General features: G+C 43.6%; 1 protein-coding gene across 2 annotated transcripts in view; it reads right to left on the bottom strand.

Moving 5' to 3' along the window:
- Nucleotides 1-4,099: 4,099 nt before the first annotated feature.
- The window catches only part of RBFA (ribosome binding factor A), a 117,961-nt gene continuing 100,544 nt past the window's right edge, over nt 4,100-21,516 (bottom strand). For both annotated transcript variants that reach the window (XM_078687859.1, XM_078687860.1), the window contains 2 exons: nt 18,528-18,604; nt 4,100-5,782 (listed from right to left, as the gene is read on the bottom strand). In XM_078687859.1, the coding sequence (XP_078543985.1) occupies nt 5,401-5,782; nt 18,528-18,604 (459 nt within the window). In that variant the 3' untranslated portion in view covers nt 4,100-5,400. The remainder of the gene's footprint in view (nt 5,783-18,527; nt 18,605-21,516) is intronic.

Below are 21,516 nucleotides of genomic sequence, written 5' to 3'. Positions count from 1 at the left end.
TGGGGGCATGACTGCGGTTTAAAAACTTCCGTCAGGATATTCGGTTTGACCTTTGCGACGGGGAGCTCAAGGTGTAAGGCCTTGGCAGCCCTCATCAGGACCACCGAATAGGCAGCACCCGCCTCGGACGCCACAGGGGACGGAGAGACAAACCCAGGGTTGGGCGACTCGTCCAGGCCACTGGCATCACCCAGATCACCTACCCAGTCCACATCGTACTGGCAGGCACGGGATAGAGGGTCCTCAGACCCCTCCCAACCCTCTCCATACTCCTCCTCGTCATACCCATATTCTGGGTCGACGATATAGACATCGGGGTCAACAGGCCCCATCGGCGTCGGGTCCGGCGTCGGCCGACGCCGGTCCGGCTCCGAGTCCGGAGTCGGGGAGGAAAGGGGGGTGGCGCCGCGCGGCGTCGGTGCCGGGGACCCGACGCCGGCCGGAGCCGACGGCGGAGTCGCTGCACCACGCGGGGGCGGTACCATGGGCTGGCCCACAGGAACCGACGCCGGAGAGGCCGGGAGACCAGCCGGCGACGAACCAGAGGGAACCAGCGGCGCCGGGGCCGGAGCCACCGGCGGCGCCGGGGCCGGAGCACCCGAACCGCTCGGGCCCCCAGACGGAACCGACGGGCCCGCAGGCGCCGAAGGCCCCGCCGGAGAAGACCTCGCCCTCATAGCAATGAGGAAGGCCTCGATCTCCTCACGCGACGCGCCTTCCCCAGGGACCGACAGGTGTGGGGCAGACGGCGTCGGCGACCCATGCGGGACCGCGGGGGTGGGGTCACCCGAGCCCCCGGCCGCAGCACGCGGGCGTCGGGGGGAGTCGGGGGTGCGATGGCGACGCCCCGACTTCTTGTGCTTACCTGACGAGCCGGAGGAATGGTGGCGACTCCCGGAGCGCCCATGGCGGCTCCGCGACCGCTCCCTCGACCGCTCCCTCGACCTCCGACCGGACCGGGACCGCTCTCGACGCGGGGCCGACAACCGGAGTTCGAGAAGCTTGCGGGACCGCTCCCGCCTAGCTTTTCCAGTCAAGGCCCGACAGTCGACGCAGGACTCCACGTCGTGGTCCGCGCCCAGACACCGGAGGCAGAGTCGATGGTGGTCGGTGACCGACATCATGCGGTCGCACTCGTCACAACTCTTGAAACCGGGCATCCTACCGGCACCGTAAAGACAAAAAACTTGGTCAAAGACCGGAGTACTGCTCTTCGGATCTGCGCTAACTGGCGCGGAAAAAAGAAGAACTGACGTCAGCGCGCGGAGGCGGCGTCTATATACTCCAGCGACGTCATCACGGCGCACGACGCCGACGACGCGGAGCCGCAGGGGACGCCTGCAGACGACGCCTACCGACGCGCAGGGGTACTGCTACGCAAAAGTTTCCGGATCCAGACTGACGCCTGGGGATATTCTAAGGTAAGGAATCTAATACTAACCTGTTTCTTTCAGATGGAGTGCGCTTCAGAGTGGCAATAACAAGTGTCCCTTTAGCTTTATTAGTGCAAAACATTATAGAATGATGCTAACAGTACAGACTTTAACAGGTCTGAGTGCTTTGAAATCCTTTGAATTTCAATAAAAGTATCAGGGCAAAGAATTTAGAACACAGAAGAAACAACCTTATTTTGGATGTCTGGTATTACATATAAATTAGTATAAATTTAGATTATCTTCTTTAAGTTGTGTTAAAACAAATGTATTCATAAATGTAATTGATATTTCCAAGAAGAGACTTATTTTTATTTGAGGTTGTTCTATTTCAAAATAGCTCTAATAGAGCATAAGTCGGTGAGCATCTAGTTCATGGTGATTCCATTCTGGATAGTAAATATGACTCGATGAGCTTAGCTTCACGCGATTTCCCATCTTGCAATTTGTTAAAGATGAACACAGAAAAAAAGATGACCCGCCACTCACTGCCGTGGGACATACACAGACAAGATGGCCGCCACAATGACTTAGGATACATTGATAATGGCCGCCACTTAGTAAATATACGCCAAGATTGGTATTATAGGAACTATCTCCTTGTATTTTTGATTTTAATGATACTTTGCTATTCCGAGGTCCTTTTTGAATGAGTAGCAACATGTTTAAAGAATATGGGAGCATTGAACAATATAGTACATAATATAGATCCGTTAATAACAACATTAATGGGTTCCTAAGCCTGACTTCATCATGGCCCCAATAACTCTGCAAGTACGTGCCTTTATGTGCTCATTACCGGAAGTGTATTTATACACTTCCCGTAATTGACTCGGTAACAGAAGAATTGAGTACTTTGGACGAGTGCTCTGATGGGGAGGTAAGCATGGGTGAATACGTTGTAGTGAGGCAAACTGGTAATAGCATTTGAAGACTACGGATCTTCACATTGTTGCATGCCTCTTATACGATGCAAAGTCAAGACATGGGGAGTGAATATGTAACGGTTAGACTATAGTGTAATATTTCTGGATGGGTACAAAGAGAGACGATACTGGCCCATACATTGTTTTTCTTATTTTAAACAGAAGTATAGAGTCAATGCGATCCGCATTTGAACTAATCGTTACGCTGAATATACATCTAGGAAGGAACCTCTGACAGACAAGATTAATAATATATAAATAATAGCAGCAAAGCTATATGTGAATAGTAGGACCACCATTGGACAATCTATATTATAGATGTGTTCATACAAATAGCATTTTGAATTCAGTTTATAAAGCAATGGTCAATAAATAACTTGTTAAATAAAACTTTAGGAAATCCTGGATCATAGAAGAGCAGGGGTCGTTTGTTTATTGGAAACTGAACGAGTGCTCTAAAGTACAAAATAGGACCACTCAACACCCATGAACGATTAAAATGAAAAAAGAAGTGAAGGGTAAGTGAAAAGTATGCCCTGACTTGCTTTCTATTAGGGATTCAAATTATTTCATATTGGTCTAGTGATCATACTGTCTGAGTTTTTAATAATTGACTAACAGAGGAACAACAGATGGAAGCAATATTGATATGCTCATGACCCTGTAGCGAATTCAACTAAGTAAGTGTCCTATATGGCTAGAGGGGACCCTTAGTATATGTGGGCACCCTATATAGTATATATAGTAAAGGTTTATTAGAATGATGGTCTCAAATAATTTACAGGTCAAGACTCCTCATACACGGCTCCATTTAAATACATCTACAAGCATAAGAGAAGAAGAATATTAACAACTCTAAGTGAATATGACCCAGGCCTTGATAGTGAGCCATATGAAGCTAATCTTTGTGTATGACGCACTTACTCAGAGGATTCTCCATACTGGGTACCTCTGTTTTAACACATATATAAATAACATCGAAGATAGATAACTTGGATAATTTATATGTTGGGTATCAACCCACCAAATCAACGTTGTGCACAGAGTAGGATATATAAGTCATTACGTATCTAATTAGGTGTTTTATTTGTTTCGGTTTCCCAGATTAACTACTGTTTTTAAACCTGTTTTAAGAATACTTTTACTTCTGAATCGTCCTGATGACGGAGACCGTTTTGATAAGCTGCCGAAACGCCGCGTCAACACTACTTGAATTACAATAAGCACATGAAGAACTTGAATAATTTTTTTTTTATATTTTTACGTAGTAGAGATCTATATGCATAGGAAAAATCAATTCTAATGTTTTTTATGTGATTTGACAATATGATTGTATTTGTGTATGTGTATGTTTTATCAAATTAGGATATGTAAAAGGTTTTTGAATTTATGCAAATTTCTTTTTATGTACGAATAAGAAATTAGCATTTCATGAATGTATTGAAACAACTTTATAATAAAAAAAAATTAAATATGCATATAGGAAACAGAACCATGTATGTTTTTTAGATTAATATAGTCCCTGGTACATTTCTGGCACAGTGCACTCTGCTCGACCACAGGTTAACGGAGTAATATAATGCACAAAAGGGATCTTTGTGTTTTTAGTTTGTGTAACTACCCAGCCCCTTTTGGCTCATTTTGGGTGACTCTCTGCTTTTGGAGTACACACACACACACACTGCCATGGATGAAATAATAAATAGAAATAATTGCACATAAGCAACATGACAAACCTTCGAGATAACTGTTCCATCATTATTGCACGCATCAACCATCCACTAACAATATATAAAAACATTTAAGGGAATACTGTGAATGTACAGTGCTACAGTTATTGCATTTAATCAGATGTTGTTATAAATGGTCTATTAGAGTCTTGTACGCAAACAACAATGTTAATCCTACCACTTAAAAATAAATGTATTCGCCCACTTATTGCTGGTTGATTTTAGGGTTTCACCAAGGTGAGCAATATATATATATATATATACTAGATGTTCATGTACCTCTATGTTTCCATTTTATTACTTTTTTAGTTTGTTGAATCAAGAGGAATGTGATTAAGTATGAAGGCCAACAATAAAATATTTGCTACTTTTTACCTCCAAGAAGCTCACTCTAGAATCATCATTAAATAGGTCAACAGACATATCATGTCCAGTTCAAAATTAGATTTCCTTTCAGATACAATGTACAGTTTGACTGATTCACAGTTCATCATCTTAAAGAGATTTATTTAATTGCTTATTGAAGTCAGGCTCATCTGCTATAAAATGCTCTTTAATTCTTCATGTGGCAAACGGCTGCAAACCCACCATGATTTTGAACCAAAGCAGCCCTGCATTCTTATTACTGTGGCTGAGTTTGTAAAATTTAAAATGGAAGAGGGGATATAGCCATTACTTTTAGACATTTACTTTACGCAGACAAGTCAACAGCATGCATTATGGCTCAACTGCACAATTTAAAGTTGTTCAAAATCTGTTTTTTGGATTCTGAGAACTATATCTCATAACCCTTTAGCAGCCCTGTGATGATCTTTTCTCCAATTCTCCTGAATAATACCGCCGTCATAATCTCATATTACAACTTCAATTTGCATAATGTTAAAAGTATAAGCCAGTTATGTTCACAAACATTATATACATTCGCATATATGGTGTAGTTGGAAAAAAAGGAACCGAAAACTTACAAAAATGGGCGAGCATTAATATTAATAACCAGCAAGAAGGGAAAAGCCTTTTCACAATAGGGTCTCAGGAATAGGCAATGATGTAACAGCGGCATGGTAAGCTAGTGGCCAAATGACATAAGGAACTGAAAAAAGGACAATTAGAAGATGGGAGGAGTCAGGGAACGTATTCTGTACATCTTAAACATAGGGCTATTTCTGAAGAACTTCAGACTGAAAAATGTCAAAGTAAAGCAGAACTGTGCAAAGGAGAGTCATCTACAAAATGGATTTCTATGGCCAATTACCATCTAATCCACTTTCCAGAGCACAACAATACAATATTCAATTAATACTAATAAATAACTCATGCCTTTGTGACTGTGCTATTTCCAGTGTTGGGGGGAAAGTCCAATTCCTGGGATTCCAGTTCTTCTAAGTCTTCTAATCTGTTTTCAGAAGATGAAACAATATCCAAGTCGTCCTCGCTATATCTGTCCATCAAAAACGTTGGAGGTGTAATGTCATCATCATAAATAAGGTTCTTTCTTTCCTTCTTCTTCCGCCGTAATATCTTTTGTTTTCGGAGTTCTGCTAACTGTTCTTCAAGCCCACTGCTTGCTGGTTGCATCGCTCTTTGTTGGCTTCTTTGTTTGTACTCCACTATCTGTTTGTTAAGTTCTCCATGATCAATTCCAAACACATTTGTCAATTTGGGCGAAAGATCCAGAGATGTTGAATGATTGCCACTGAGGAGGAAGGAAGAGAATTATCAGTTTATTAACAGCAGAGTTCATTGTGAATATGTATAAAGTAATTTGAAGTTTCACAAACTTTTAAGATTACAAAAAAGGCAGAGACCATTTGAACCATGTCACAAAACACAAGCAAATGATCAATTAAATATGGTAGAAAACTGTTGCATATTCTAGAACTGAACACACATTTTCCAACACATACTTGACAGTTGCTATCTATCTTCAAACCAAGGCCTCCAAAGGATGTATGTTATATATTCTTGCATGAGTTTCTCATTTGTAGACACTGTAAGATTCAAGCCATCAGGTAAACATGAATTGGAACAAGGAATGGTTGTATGTTGGAACCATGCAGACATTTACCACTCCTGCCTTAACAAAGCGTGAATGTGTCTTTACAACACATTCCTTTACCACGCAAGTCATTACAACTGCTCGCCTTAGGGAAAGAGCTGACTTTGTAATAGTATACTTCACTAGTCCAACTCCAGACTATGCAATAGTAGGAACATTACTGGACTTAAACCCAACTCCAGTCCAACAACTCTTTCCTTAAGGCAAGTCGTTGGTAGAACACTTTACTCAAAATAGTAAGGGTGTCTGCGTCTTGTCATTAAGGCCAGTCGGCATTTACTATTTTTTTTCCAATAAGAAACAGCAAAACAGTGGTCAGTTTCTGCAAACCATAACTTCATAGATACTTGTTTTTTTCTTGCAAAACTTTATTGTTCAGTAAACTGCTGGGCCATCGCTAATTTTAGTCTCAAAGAGCACACATTGCCATAATAGTGTTTGGCACTGAAAAACTATGTTGTGTGGGATGTGCTTCTTGTTAAAGGTTATAATGATGCCACTCACACAAAAGCCAGCCAATTACTGAAGTGGGCTGACCAACTGCCCTGTGCTGTAGTAGGTCGAAAGAAAAATGTGAAGGTGGAAGAACATTTTGAATGTCACACTAACAGACCAATGGATGAAAAGTGTTGGTTGTAATCTTTGTGGTGTATGTACAGAGGTGAGTAGAGTGTGGGGAATGTATACATTTAAAAATAACTATGGGAACCAGCTGAACCAACTTTAATCACCCAGGTGACTATATACCAAGAACTGTGAGAATAGCTTGTTTAAGACGACGAGCTGCCGTTATGATATTCTTAACGCACATATCTAAAGGATGACAAACTATAGGATGACCATGTGAAAGTGTTTGGAGAAGATGAACCTGTTCAGTTGTTGGAGGTCGTGTTTCAGCCAGAGTGAGCTATCCTTTTTGGGGATCAAAAGTACAGGGAGCACACCCCTGCTCTGCATTGGTGTACAGATACTAGTGCACCCTCTGCTAAGAGCTCTTCAAATCTTCCTTCAGAAAGTGAAGCTGGCCTATACTCAGTATGTGGTGGAATGTTGGGAGGGGGTTGTGTGGAATTTGAGCCAGTACACTTCCCACATAATGAAGAGGACCCACTGATCTTCTTTAAAACTTTGGGCAGGAGAGGTAAAGACTAGAAGAGGTACAGGAATCTGAAGTACAGTCAAACAGAAATACACCTAAATAAATAAATAAATACGGTATTTGTTAAGAGCAAATTATTGATCCCAAAGGGTCTCACAGAGCTGGGGGCCATTGGTGTGATTAAATGAGATGTTGGCCAGAATCACATAGAGCAGAGCTGTTGCTGGCGCTACAGAGTTAATCACTCTTGCCGTTGCACCACATCTCTCCCTCACAGGGAAAACTGCCTTGGGAACTTCAACGCACAAAGGGTTGGACACTGCACGTTCACTGCTGATGCCCTGTGCCACCTTGGCGTGAAGCCACCATTCATCATCCGCATTAAGCTGAATTTGCCTGTAAACACCATGGTGACACAGCCAGGTCCAGAAGCAGAAAGCATTGTGGCACACGAAAGTCAACCCTACCCCGCCATGCTTGCTACAGTACCACATGGCAGTTGTGTAGTACGTAAGAATCAGCACCCATTTCCCCTTGAAGGATGGGAGGAAAGCCATTAGTGCCAAGCAAATCACCAACAGGTTGATGTGGATTTCTGCTGGAGACCATTCTCCTCTGATCTCCACCTCTCCCAGTTGGCCTTCCCAACACAGCAACAATGCACCCGCAATGACTGTTAGCTCTGGGCTAGGTAAGGAGAGCGGTCAACGGCTTGTTCAATTGGGGACCACAAACTACCACTAAAGATCTTTCAAATTCTCAGCTGACACCTGGATGAAATTCAAGAGTTTCCTTGGTGCTAAACCCACTGAGACTTCAGATTCCACTGCAGAGCCCAAATGTGCCACATGGCATTACCCAGTACAGGAGGCCAATAAAACCTCAGAGCTGCTCTAACTGAGACCTAGGTCAAGAGATGAATGGACAAGTGGTCCTCCGGAAACCACTGTGGTGTAGGTCACATGTTTGGAGGGGTAGAAATGAAGGAAAGGGTGTAGCCATGCTGGACAACTAGAAGCAGCCATCTGTCTGATGGGATGCTTTGTCGCCTGTTAAGGTAATAACTTAACCAGCGTTTAATAAGGTGGTTTGCAACGACGGGGAGGGGCGAGGGACTGCGTAGTTTGCTGAGCCCGAGTATTGTCTGCCTCATCCTTGACGTTTGCTGAATAAGGCTTGGGAGGACTGTTGTTGCTAAGGCAAGATCTGACACGGCCTCTGCTGTAAGCTATGTCTAAGGCCCGGAAAGGGACGATACTGCTGTTGGGGTGTGGTAGATTTAAAAGTGGGGAGGGAGGTAAATTGGTCTCTGATAAGTTGATGCAGGAGTAAGAATTACTGTTAAAAATACACAATTGGTGTTGTACCGCTAAAGTTATATTATAATACCAGGGGGATAATTCAGCTTACAAAAGCCAACACATTTTGGCCCTATATTTTGCCCTTCAAAAGATGCAGGTGGGCTTTCTTCATGACCAACATAGTGGATTTGAGTGTGTACCAATATGGCTCCAGTTGGTTAACAATAAAGGAAAGCTAGTACTTAACCAGCTTTGAGTTAATTTGACACTCAAGCCTCCCAGACATGCACTCACTAGTTGTGAGAAGGTTGTAGAACAGATGGCACACATTAATTCAATACTCTCAAAATATATTGTCATAATAAAATTCAATAGCATCCCCTATCAAGGTGAGACACTCTTTTACACCACGTTCTGTGCACTCCCTTATGAATGCACCACAACATGAGATCATTACATGTATATGTACACACCTATGCATTTGTATGTGCGGATATTTCATAGATGCAGCTGCATGTTCCAAACGTCCTTACCCATAGTTTGTCCTTTCTATAATACTGCCTAGGGACAGCGGTAAGAGACAGTTGAAATGACATGTACACAAAACTAGAATATACCATAAACTCCAAACACTTGATCAATTACTGGGTGAATCTTTCTGGGTCAGAAAGTATAGGTCTAAGGCTAAGGAAAGGAGTAAACTGTATTGCCATCAACAAGAAGCACACAAAAGCCCAGAAGCCTGAAGTAAGGGCCATCGGCAAATATTCAATAATTGCAAACAATAATCCGAAGTAGATATCCTGTGTCAGCTGAATTGGGCCAGTGCGGGAATGCCGGAAAACAGTGTGCTTTGGATGACAGTCTGTCTCTGTATGTAAAGGGTCCAGGCATGTCGGTGTTTGTGGTATCTCTAGAATTTGTAGTTTATTAAGAGTTTGCCGGGGGTAGGGACTACTAAAATCTCACGGGCTCACTGGGAAATGTAGTTTACAATGAGCTGCTGCTTGCTTTTGTGTAATTCGGAGCCTGCAACTCTTAATAATGCTAATCAAAAATGGGTTAACCTGAGCCGAAGACATCTATTTTTGCAGAAGACATAAAAGTCTTTAAGGTGGTAGAATTGTTATTCTTTGTGTGTCAGCAAAGACTAATCTGTAAAGCATATACTAACTATAGCCCCCCCCCCAATCAGGTCGGGAGGAAAATTTAGATTCTTCATTACATTATGTACCTATCCGGATAAGGTGATAGGAAAAGTTCAGTTCTAACCACAGATAGCTGATCACTAATTCTCAAACAGTAGTCCTGGTTACGACCTAATTTTAAGGACCAGGGACATTTACCCTTTTAGGAATAATGAATCATGAACAGGTGGTTTGAGGGAAGGGAGATTTCCTGTGTGGTGTCCTGTGATTGTTCTATTATGTTTTCTCATGTAGTGTTGTATGGATTAAGCAATCACAGAGGGTTCTGCAACGTTTGTGGGGGAAACAATGGTTTATCAAGCTTCACAATTGTAAATCTCTATTAATGACTTGTTTAATCTAATTGTATAGGTCACTGAACGTGGTTACACAAACAAGCCTATCAGAGACTAGTTTGTCATATGTTTCCAACAATGCCTCCCGATTGTTATTCATTGCAAGTTTATAGGCAGGGGCCTATCCTCCGTTGTGGATAGCCTCTAGTCTACAGATGCTTTGAGCGGATCTCAGCAATGGGCATTATAGGTTTCCATGTCAGAATAATTTTGACTAAGGCATAACAGCTAGCCTACAGGAAGAAATTGTTGTAAAGTATGAGGGTGGAAGCAGGAATAATATAAACAGAATTTCTACCTGTAGGCTTTCTGTAGTTCTCACCACTCACAGCAGAAATCATCTAATTCAAGAATGCCATGCGTGTATTCTTAATAGTACGTGTGAATTTGAGATGGGAGTCACATCCATTCAACCAGGCAATGAAGTCAAACGTCTACCCTTCAGTACCATCCCATATCAAGAATATGTCATCGGAGTGTACGACACACGCTATAGGTTTGGGGAAAAATCTCGAGCCCCAGTTAGCTCCCCTGAGTGCAAACGTAACTCATTGGTGTACCCTTCCGCTATCTCGTATGGGTAGAACGGCTGTGTTCAAGATGCTTACACTGCAGAGACTCCTCTACGTTCTGCAGAACACTCCATACCCGTTCCCCACAAGCGTATTTAAATGGATCTCGCAAGTGGTGAGGACCTTGCTTGGGACGGGGGGTCCCCTAGGATAGAGCTACACAAGCTACATGGGGGGTGTTCAACTATATTGCTGGGCCTCACAACTGCAGGTGATGAATGACTGGGCGTAGACAGATAGAAAAGAGCCTGCCTACAGGGTGGACAGAACGGCTATGCCGAGGGGTAATTGCAAACATCTTCTCTATGCCCGCAGAAGGCATGGCCTGAGCACACTAAGTTAGTACTACAATGCTGGAAGGAGGCTAATAGGCTTCTGGGCTAGGCGTGCAAATTGACCGAGCGAACCCCACTGTGGCAGGGTGAGAAACTGCATGAGGTGAAGGGTCTGAAGGGATTCAGGGGGTGGCAACTGATAGGCATCGACTACCTAGGGGATGTATGGAAAAGGGACTCTCCCTGCACCTTCAAATGCCTCCAAAAGGAGTATAACTTACACCACTCACAGGGATATCAGCACCTACGACTATTGCATGCCCTACGAACCCATTTACATAGGGGTACATCCATCCTGGAGTACTCCCCGATGGAAGATGGGTTATTACTTGACCCCATCGCGGAGAAACCCACATCAACAATCTATTGCAAATTAATAAACCATATACCTGATCCCTTGGTCAACCTCAGAGCAGCCTGGTCCAAGGACCTTGGGTGTCTAAATGAGGAAGACTGGCGCTACAGGGTCCTAGAGAAATTGCAATTCGCTCCAGGTTCAGGCTAGTGCAGTTTAAAATCCTTCACCGTACCTACTATCCTCGCACACACCTCTATGCATGGGGAAGGTGCCAGTCGGCATCCTGCGTAAGGGGTCGTCAACAGGAGGGAACCTTCTTCCATATCCTGTGAGAGTGTCCAGAGAGCATTCCCTTCTGGACCAAGGTCATGGCCATCATGTCTATGGTAGTGGGAGCGATGGTCCCGAAGTGGCTTTTACTGCTGATTAAAGGGGACACGGACTGGTCGAGATATGTGGAAATATGGTTGGCCCTGGCTGGGTGTGTAGCGAAACAGAACATTGCCAGGGGGTGAGGGGGGCAGGCGCCCCTGTAATGGGAGGAATGGCAGCGCAATCTCGACTGGTGCTAAAGACCTGATGAAACTGTATAAAAAAGAAGGGGGTGCGCTAAAATAATTGAAGAAAGTGTGGGCGCCCTGGCGCAAGTACAGGGGAACGGGCGCACTCTTAGAGGGATTGTAACATCGGACAGGTGGGATTGTCCCTGGGATCCTCTGATGTGTACTTTCCTGCTTATATTTGTATTGATTTCCAATGTGATATACAGACACTCCTTTGTATTGTATGGTCTCATTAGCATTATCAATAAAAAAAGAGTAAAAAAAATAATATGTCATCAATGTAAAGTTTCCATGTTGTTACTGATGACTGATATGGGGTTGTACTCTCAAACGCAAACATATACGAATTTGAGCATGTTAGGGGTGAAGGTACTCCCTCAGGAAAATACCAGTCACTTGGAGAAATAGTTGGTTTTTGTGAGAAGTTGGCCTGATATATGATGCTCACTAGTTCTAGTGATCACCTTGTATCAGTCCAAACAACCCTTATGGTGATTGGTTGTAAAGTCAACCGTATAGACCAGCTATCCTAGTAGCGTGGACAAAAGCAGTCTTTTAGGCTAATCTCTTTTGGCATGTGAAGCCAGCTGTTTTACCATAGTATAACCCCTTGAATACCAAATGAAAGGACACCACACAGGTTGTTATGAAAAATAAACAGTCTATTTATTTATAACAACACCTCTGAACTCTTTATGAGATCAGAGGGCTTAGCACATGACAATACTAAAAAGGAAATACGAGTTCGCACAATATTTACACAAGTGCCTTAGGGGCACGACAAACCATATACTCAAAGCAATGGAATGCGAGGAAGAAAAATACTGTTAGGAGATCCAGAGGCTGGAGGATCGGTGGGACTACGCTACAAACTAGGTAAGTAAGGAGCAGGAGGCCCACGGGACTCACGTGCAGAGTGGAAACTCTCACGCGGGATGCGTACCAACGTCTATGGATGCAACAGTTTACAAAGTTACGGATTCCGGACGAACCCGGCTGGATGGAGGGAAAACAACAGTGGACCTGGACACTAGGATAGTGGACACAGACTTCAGCACCTAGAAGCTTTAGTTACCTAACCCACAGGCTGCGGGTGCATAGGGCTGAAGTTGCGTCGGGTTTGCTGTGTTGATCCCGGTGATGCCTGAAACAAGAAGTTGCTGGCAGGCAGCCAGAGGGAGGAGTCCGGTGGTTCCAAGGATGGAACTGGAAGATGGAAGTCCTGAAAAGGAAGGGGACAGAGTCTTGGTCACTAGCCAGTGACGGTGCTGGAACCAGGAGGGAACCAGGAGCTGTCGCCGCAGTCAGGTGAAGGAAGGGTCGCTTCTCTCTGTAGCTGCGCGGACCAGGAGCTGCTCTTCACGACCAGGCTGGAGGCACGAGCTGTCCCACGTAGTCTGCTGCTGTTGGCGGTGTCGGATCGTCGATCTGGACAACAGGCCTTGGCTAATGCAAGCCACGCGGTGGAACAAAGATGGAGTCTTGTGGGGACCAGGAGGGTCCGGGGTGCTTCTCTTAAACAAGGAAGCAAGGGCCAGTCTGGGGGACCAGAGTAGCAGTGTCGAAATCTTCGGGTCGTCGTCTCAGAGGGCACAAGCCAGCCGGCAAGTGTCCAGACAACAGGAAGGGCAGCAACCAGGCAAAAGGGCCCCACGCAGATCACGGGGATGCTGGGGGGCTGGTCTTTGGTGCAGGAGCTGCGTCGGTGTGGGGCTTCTCAGTCCCCAATGCACTCACTTGAGGAACTCTCAGGAGTCGTGCTGGAAGCGCTGTGCTGGTTTCTTCAAGATGGCCGTCTCCACGTTGCTCGTCGCACCCACGGGTCCCAGCTGTGCTGTGGATGTGGGTAGAGGTCAGAGAGGTCTGGAGGTCCGGGTCTTGTCGGGCTGGGTCGTCGGATTTCGGGCTGGAAGGACTTTGCAGCAAACCGCACAGGAGCTTGATGGTGCCTGCGAAGCAGGATGGTCACTCCCTGACCATAGGGGAGATTCTTCAGTCTTCTGATTATCAGGAGGTCGAAGGTCAAGAGTTCTTCGTCGAAGTTGTCAAGAGTAATCCAACTTGGAATGGGACCAGCTCCTACCTTTATTCAGCTAAAGGGGGCTGCACTACGACTAGGTCCCTCCCCTGGGTGGGACCAGGAAGGGGGGTGGTTACACCACCTATCCTTTGTCCAGTTTCCCGCCAGAGCTGGGGCTGGAGTGCCCCAGCAACTGGTTGGAACCGGTGTATGCACAGGGCACCTTGTGTGCCCCAGGCATGTCTCATTCCTTTCAGCCTGAGCCTACCTAAAACACAAAATCCTGTCTGGGGTGGTGCTAGCACCTCCCAAGGCAGGAAACCCTTTGTCCGAGCCTCCCTCGCTGGAAGGACTCCCAGCAGCAGGAGGTCAGACTTGTGTCTGTGGTGGCAGCATCCATTTTGTGATGCTGAGGCTTGCATTAACTTTAACCGGGGTTTACAGTTACATACATGTCGTGTCCCTCTAGAAGGGTGGAATGCTAACCCCGTCGCCAGAATTGGCGAGGGGTTAGTATTCCAATTCGTATGACACCTTACTCGACATGTTTTGATAATGCTATGCCAAAGTTAGCATTTAACCGCGAGGATTATAATGCACTTAACAGTATATGGTATAGCGTTATCATGGAACAGCTATTAGGACTTGGTTCCGCAAGCTGCAAATGGGCTCAGCTCATGCCAGAGCACCATCTCACATAAATCCAAGCACTCTGCCTTCAGGATTGATAAGGCCTGCCATAGGAGTGACTGATAGGAATATATGTGTCCATTTTAGGGTTAGATATAGGAATACTATATCTAAAGCAAAGGGTGTTTACACCACCTTGCCCCAGCTGTCGTGCAGCCAGTTGTGTCAGATTTGGGTGGCCAGCCAGGGGTGGCATAATACATGCTGCAGCCCCTGGTAGGCCCTGGGTACACCTATGCCCTGGATACCTAAGGTATACTGTACAGGGACTGATAAGGTGGCCCAGTAGCAATTGGTAAATGCACCTAAGGTACATGCTTGTCAATTTAGAGAGAGAACAGCTAGGCTGTGGGTCTGATTAGCAGGCCCACAGCCAGGGAAAGTCGTAAACCAGTGAAGCAAAAAGCAAAAATCTGGGGTGGCCATGGGATTGCAGACCCCACTCTCCTACAGTTTTCATATCCGAAAAGATTATGCTCCTTAGCCAAAGTGGCACACCTCATAATGAACTCCACTGAGGGTCATAGAACCTTGTAGAGTCCTGTCTGGCAGACAATGTAATACTGCCAATGTTTTTTTCTGAAGAATACTTGTGTAGAGTGTCTCTACATCTAATTCAATCAACAAATGCTTGTCTGTGTCAAATCTCATCAATATCAACATATTCAGAATTGCTTTTGTATTTTGTAAGTAAGAAGGCATCATATGTACTATGGATCTCAGGAAGCAATCCACAAACTGAGAAAGAGGTTCCTATAAAGAAGCCAATATTTGTGAAAATGGTTTTATTCCTGTATAATTTTGCAAGGACGTAAAAATATAGGGCTATTGGAAATTTGTTAACCAGAAAATCTCTAACCCGTTTAGTAATCCATTGATTTTCCAAGCCTGTTGTCACAAGTTTGTTGATCTGACTAGTGCGTTAAGGAGTAGGACCCCTTTGTATGAGTAAACAGTTCCTCTACCGTGTAGTAATCTCAGGCACTCAAATATTAAGCTTAATTTAGTCATAATGACAATGGCCCCAACCTTTTCTGCTGGCTTAATCACAATAGATGCATCAGCCACTAACTCTTCTAAAATCTGAGATTCTTGCGTCAACAGGTAGTGATATAAACTGTGAGGTGTCATCGTCTAGTAGCTCTGCTTCACAGACTCTATAATTCAGGTAGACAGTTTCTGAATCAGATTGAGGCTCTGGGAGGGATTGAGGTGGATGCGACTTTGGCCGAGGTTGAATTGGATTCACTTTAAAGACTGAAAGAGCTATGGGCTCTTCCTCTGGCGTGTTCCACAAACAGCATCCAGGGACGGTGGATAAAGATGGACCAGGCGGTGGTCCCGGAGACAGCAGTCCCCGGACAGTGGTATAAATGCACCGTCAGGAGGACACCTCCGATTACTAGGGCCTGATGGTGCACCAGAGGGATCCAGTGGGGTGCTGAATATGTGCAGCACACCCTCCTTTGAACCCTTAATCTGCTGCAGTGTCACCATTGGATCGGGAAAGTAGGGCAGGACTTGGCCCAAATTGCTCGCAATGTAGGCGACTTAGACCGTGACATGAGGTCCAGATGTGTTCATGACTTTGCCTGGTGAGAGTGGCAGGAAGAAGGGGAGACAAGTTTTGTCTTGTTTTGTACTTCTTTTCCTTCAACTTAGTTGAAGGCTTTCAATGTGATGACCGCTCGGGGCAACGATCCAGGGAAGGAAAATGTGTTCTTCGCCGACTTCGAGTCCGAAAGATCTGAGCCTTCATATGGTGCTCAGCAACAGAGCAGGCCTCACAGTCCTGCATAGCTTTCAGATTCATCCAAGCACAGTTGCCACATATTTTCATGGGATGGGAGGAGCCCACAGACAGACCTCACCAGGGTCCGTCACTGACATCTGTTTGTAGCAATCCTTGCAGAATTTGAACCTGTCGTTTTAGTGGGAGACATGCCGTTGCACACTGGGAATGTCTATAAAACTAAGTCTGTCAAGTAACAGAGTTAGAGGGGGGGAGTTTCAAATCTGCATCAGAAGGCACATACTGAAAGGAAAGGATGTCAAAGGGAGGAGGTGGCAGTCTTATTATGGCTCGGACATCACTTTCAGGGAGGGGCAGAGCAGACGTGAAGCCACAAAATACCACCATCAGCATGCAAGGGAATTGCTGAGAAAACCTCTCCGGAATCAGTCTGGTGCTTGGAAGTATTCACAGGTTGAAGAATTTGTGGTAAAAGTATCTATCAGAAAGCAAAGGACTTATTTCACTTTAAAAGTGTGAATGTGATCATTGTATGCTTACCACCTACGATCTGCATGGATATGCACTTTTTAGAGGATCACAGAAAACGCTGCAAAGAATACCTGGAAATCAATACAGGTCATAGATGTCCATGGGTTTTCCTGCCCTATCTTTTCCTTACTTCTGAGATTGTACACTATATGGTCAGCTGCAGTCTGACGGAATGTAGAATGTTGCCTGCCTGCATGGATAATATGTTTTCATGAAGAGAAAAACAGTAATATTTCACTCTTCTTTTCCACTATGTTTGCACCTGTTACCTTTAGGAGGCTACAAATGCATATATTAGGCATAAACCATTGGCAATGTTTGTGAAAATCTGTCTACTTGTGTCCTTTTGTAAACAAACAGCAAGATCACATTCCTTTGCATCTTAAACGTCCTATTATTTCCATGTACAAACCATCAAAATGTAAATTATGATTTCAATTGTTTTCCTTTGATACACAGGTCCTTTTTTCCTTATTTACAGTTTCTTGGCACTACTAGTCAAATCTTTTATATTCAAATGCATTTCGCTGCCAACTTGCATCTTATATACATTTTATTCTATACATGAATTCACTGAACCATAATGAATACAGGTCTCTAAAATGATTAGCTCTGCAACATTAGTCTCGTATGGCCTTTGAAAATCCCCATGCAATCATGGTTTCATTTAGTATTAGCTCAATACATGCAGTCTTTGTGAGGTATTCCTTATATGCATCCTCTGAAAATGGGGATTTCTCTTTTGCATCTTCAGCTCCGTTTTAAAGATAATGTGATATATTTGTGCTTCATCCTTATCCCGTCTTTTATCTATTTCTAATACAGCCCATTCACAAGAAATACAACCAATCTTGAAATCTATTTAATCCTTATGTTTTAAGCATTTAATTTCCAATCCTATCTATATCGCTTTTCCTTTGAAACTGCCAGTTCATTACTCTGTTCAATTAATTGCCAGTTTCTACACACAACCTTTTTCACTTGGTGAATTTTGATGGGCAACTTTTCGTGGAACGTCTTGTAACGCATCAAGGACGTGCTTTGTGCTTTCTATTAACATTGTAATAAGGTTTTTCTTTCCAGCTGCTTTATTCTTTTTCACTTTCTATAGCGATTCATCAGTGTATCCTTTGTTTTTATACTGGGGTTTTAAGTTCGCATTTGTCGCCTCTACTCTTCCTGTCCTGAAACGATTCTATTCCTTTCAGTCTGACTATTCAACTTTGTAGCAGATACTGCTTCAATGATTCAGGCTGACGGCTTGTTTACAGCAATATAATGCTGTGATCAGTGTCTATTCCGTAAATATTATTTAGCCATCTATATTAGTTGATTTAAGTTTTACATCTACATAATAAACACTTTTACATTTTGGTGTTGTCTGTATGATTAGTTCCAAATTTGTTGAGACTCACTGCAACAAACATCGCAACCATCATTTCAATTAGTGTCTTTAGGTATATTGCACCATTATGTATGTTCTTTTTGAAATTCATACATATGCAAATTAAACAATGTGTTTTAACAGCAATGGAGCCTTTAATTCGAGTCAAAGTAAAACGGTACATGGTCCAACTGAATATATGGGCTAATGCAAGCCAAAAAGTTGCCAAACAAGAACCTGCTCTCAAGTGCTTGTAGGCAAGACCATTAAATAATAATAATACAAAACACAACCTGAGATCGCTTTGACTTAGCACCAGATCTTCAGTTACCCTGGGCCCATAATCAGCAATTTCCAACAATTGTTCAATCTGTAAAAACAAAACAATATTATCTTCACAAAAAAGCTACACGTGCTATTAGCCCAATTAGATACAATTCATTTTTAAGTCATAATCCAAAAGTCAATTCAATACACTGATTAGTCAAATTTTGCTTACACATGGCTTCTCTTCTGCCTGTGCCCTTTTTCTAAAATTCCAAGAGAAGGGGCTGTGTTGTGTGTTGATTTTGTGGGGGAATGTGCCTTTTTGTCTATGAATTACTTCAAAAGTATTTTCTTTTGAATTTTTCATTGCAGCCATACTCCGAAGGATAAAATGAACTACTACAAGTGAAAACAGTTCCTGGCAAATCTCTCACACTATTTTTGTACTCCAGACAAACAGGTCTCCTAACTTTTACAGTCGCAGAATGGATGTAGGCAATACACACAAACAGACATATTAAAAATATACATTTGCCATATTTTGTATCCTTTGAAATTCTCTGGTAATTACCATAGTGCTCACTCCAAAAAGAAGACACACTGCTGCTGCTCTACTTTACCTGTGAAATATTTAAATAATATACATATATCTCATGGATATTCACACCCATAAATGTATCAAGTTGCAAGAAAAATACTTTTGAAAAACACATACTTGTGTATTTAGTGTAATGCATGGTGGCATTTGCTTAACAGGAGATTTAATCTTACATGAAATACTGCTTATAACTAGACGGAAGTGAAGCAGTTCTTGTGAAACCCAATTTTGAACTTTCCTTAAATCCATGGGTGGCAATGACAATACTGGTGCAGTCTGGAACATTAATGAGCAATAGTCTCTTATATGAATCTAGCTGGAGAAGCTGTACAAAATCATGGCGATACAAAGGTGAGAGCTAAAAATCAATCAATCAGGATTTATATAGTGTGGCTAATCACCCAATAGCATCAAGAGTGAAAGTGCACACCTTTTCTTCGCCATTTAACTTTCATGATTTTCATCAGCTTAATTATTATGCGTGCAGCCCGAGAACGCGTTCTGCCCTGCAACCACGTAATTCAGAATCCATTTCCAGAGTTTGGGAGCGATGCTACACTCCCAAATCGGACGCACAGCTTTTGTGCTAAATTGCAATGAAGATACTGCTACTTTATCATTTCATCATTTTTATTTTAGTTATTCCACTGTTCCACGAATTCATTCCATTTTTCTCTGTCACATGAAAGCCATGATATGTATTCATATTTCTGATACTGCAGATATGTCCATCCAGACCTTTATTCTGAAGCAGGAAACTCTACATATTTCATCCTCAGTAGTGTTAATATTAACCCTGGGCGAAGCACTACGCTACGCTCGCGGAGTTTGCGAAGTTTTCGCAACTTCGCACTACGCGAGCTGCACGTAGCACAGTGCGCACATGCGTAGTGCAGCGTAGCGTAGCGGTCGTTTTTTGCTTGTTCGCGGTCCTGAACGTCATGTTCGCGACCGCGAGCAAGCAAAATGACATCCCAGCGAGATTCTCAACGCAAGAAGGTCAGGTTTCTCATTGTGAGTGGTTGCGCATGCTCGCGACCGCTCTCAATGAGAAACTACCTGTTCGCGTTGAGAAAGCTGCCGCTCGAGTAATAATCTACTCGAGCAGCAGAAAACTACAGCTCGCACTGTGCAAGATGACGTTTTCAATACTTGCACAGTGCCGGATGCTTGTCCGCACTGTGCAATCATTGAAAATGCATCTTGCACAGTGCGAACATGCTCCTACGCAGCTCACGTAGTGCTACGTAAAGTCCGCGTAGTACGAAGTGCACTTCGCGTAGCTTCGCGTAGCGCTACTTCGCGAACTACGCCCACCCTTAGTTAATATTCCCAATGCATTTCGGGCCATTTAATTGCCCTTCGTCAGGGGTTCACTACAAAAGTTAAACACCAACATTAGAACGAAAGTTTAAACTTCACAGTATAACATGTATTACAGCATTTTGTTATTCGAATTGTGTTTGAAAATTCATACCATGATCAACGTTCTCCCTCTAATTACATAATCAAACAGTACGAGGCTTCTCTCAAATGTCCTCCCCCTTAATCATTTCTAAACTCCAGGATAAAATAGAAATGCACAAAAAGGCTTTTCTCCACCTGCACTCAACTCAAAAGCACCATCTCCGAGGGTAAAGTTTCCCTAAAATTCTCCCGTACCTGCTGTGCATGTCCGTGTTCTGTCATCTCACAAACCATTTACCAACACGCTTTCACTTCCTTCCATTTTCAACTCACTGGTTGTAAACCCCCCCCCCCCCCCCCCTGCTCAGTAACCAATTATGTATGACTCCATCAGCCTTGCTCCTACACTTCCCATAAGCCACTGTGTGTCAGTACATGACTCTGAACCGTTCTACTTAACCCTCCATTTATCACCTATTCATGCAAAATATGGTCTGCTGTACCTGCTGTTCATATCCTCAGTGCCTTCCTATTTTCTCATGAACCAAATTCCTTTCTACTCACTCGATGTAACCCCTCCCTTACTGGATAACCAATTATGTATCCTCCATCTACCTCGTTCCAACGCTTCCCATAATCCACTGTTAATGAGAACATGACTGACCATTCCACTTGAACCTCCGTTCATCCTTTTTATGCAACATAGAGCACCCTTCCCAAACAATCAACTGACTCGATGACACCGCCCTCCCTCAAGATGTTAATAAAATTGTTAATCATGAAACATTAGATTATACATTTTCAAAACGAGTTTCAAAATCAAAAAGTTGGAGATGTCTATGGTTAATTCCACCGTTTTCGACAAACTCTGTTTATACCGGATTTTCAACCAACATGGTCTGTCGTGTTTCTGTACTCAGGAGCAGTTTGAAATAGCTCCCCCTTGTGAGGAGAACAGGACTCTCATGTGACTATTCATCTTAATCCTTTAACCATTGTTATCCATGGGT

This window comes from Lissotriton helveticus, chromosome 4_1, assembly GCF_964261635.1.
Source record: "Lissotriton helveticus chromosome 4_1, aLisHel1.1, whole genome shotgun sequence".
Lineage (NCBI taxonomy): Eukaryota > Metazoa > Chordata > Amphibia > Caudata > Salamandridae > Lissotriton > Lissotriton helveticus.
The sequence above is the reverse complement of the archived record's forward strand: the minus strand, read 5'-3'. Positions and strand labels throughout refer to the sequence as shown.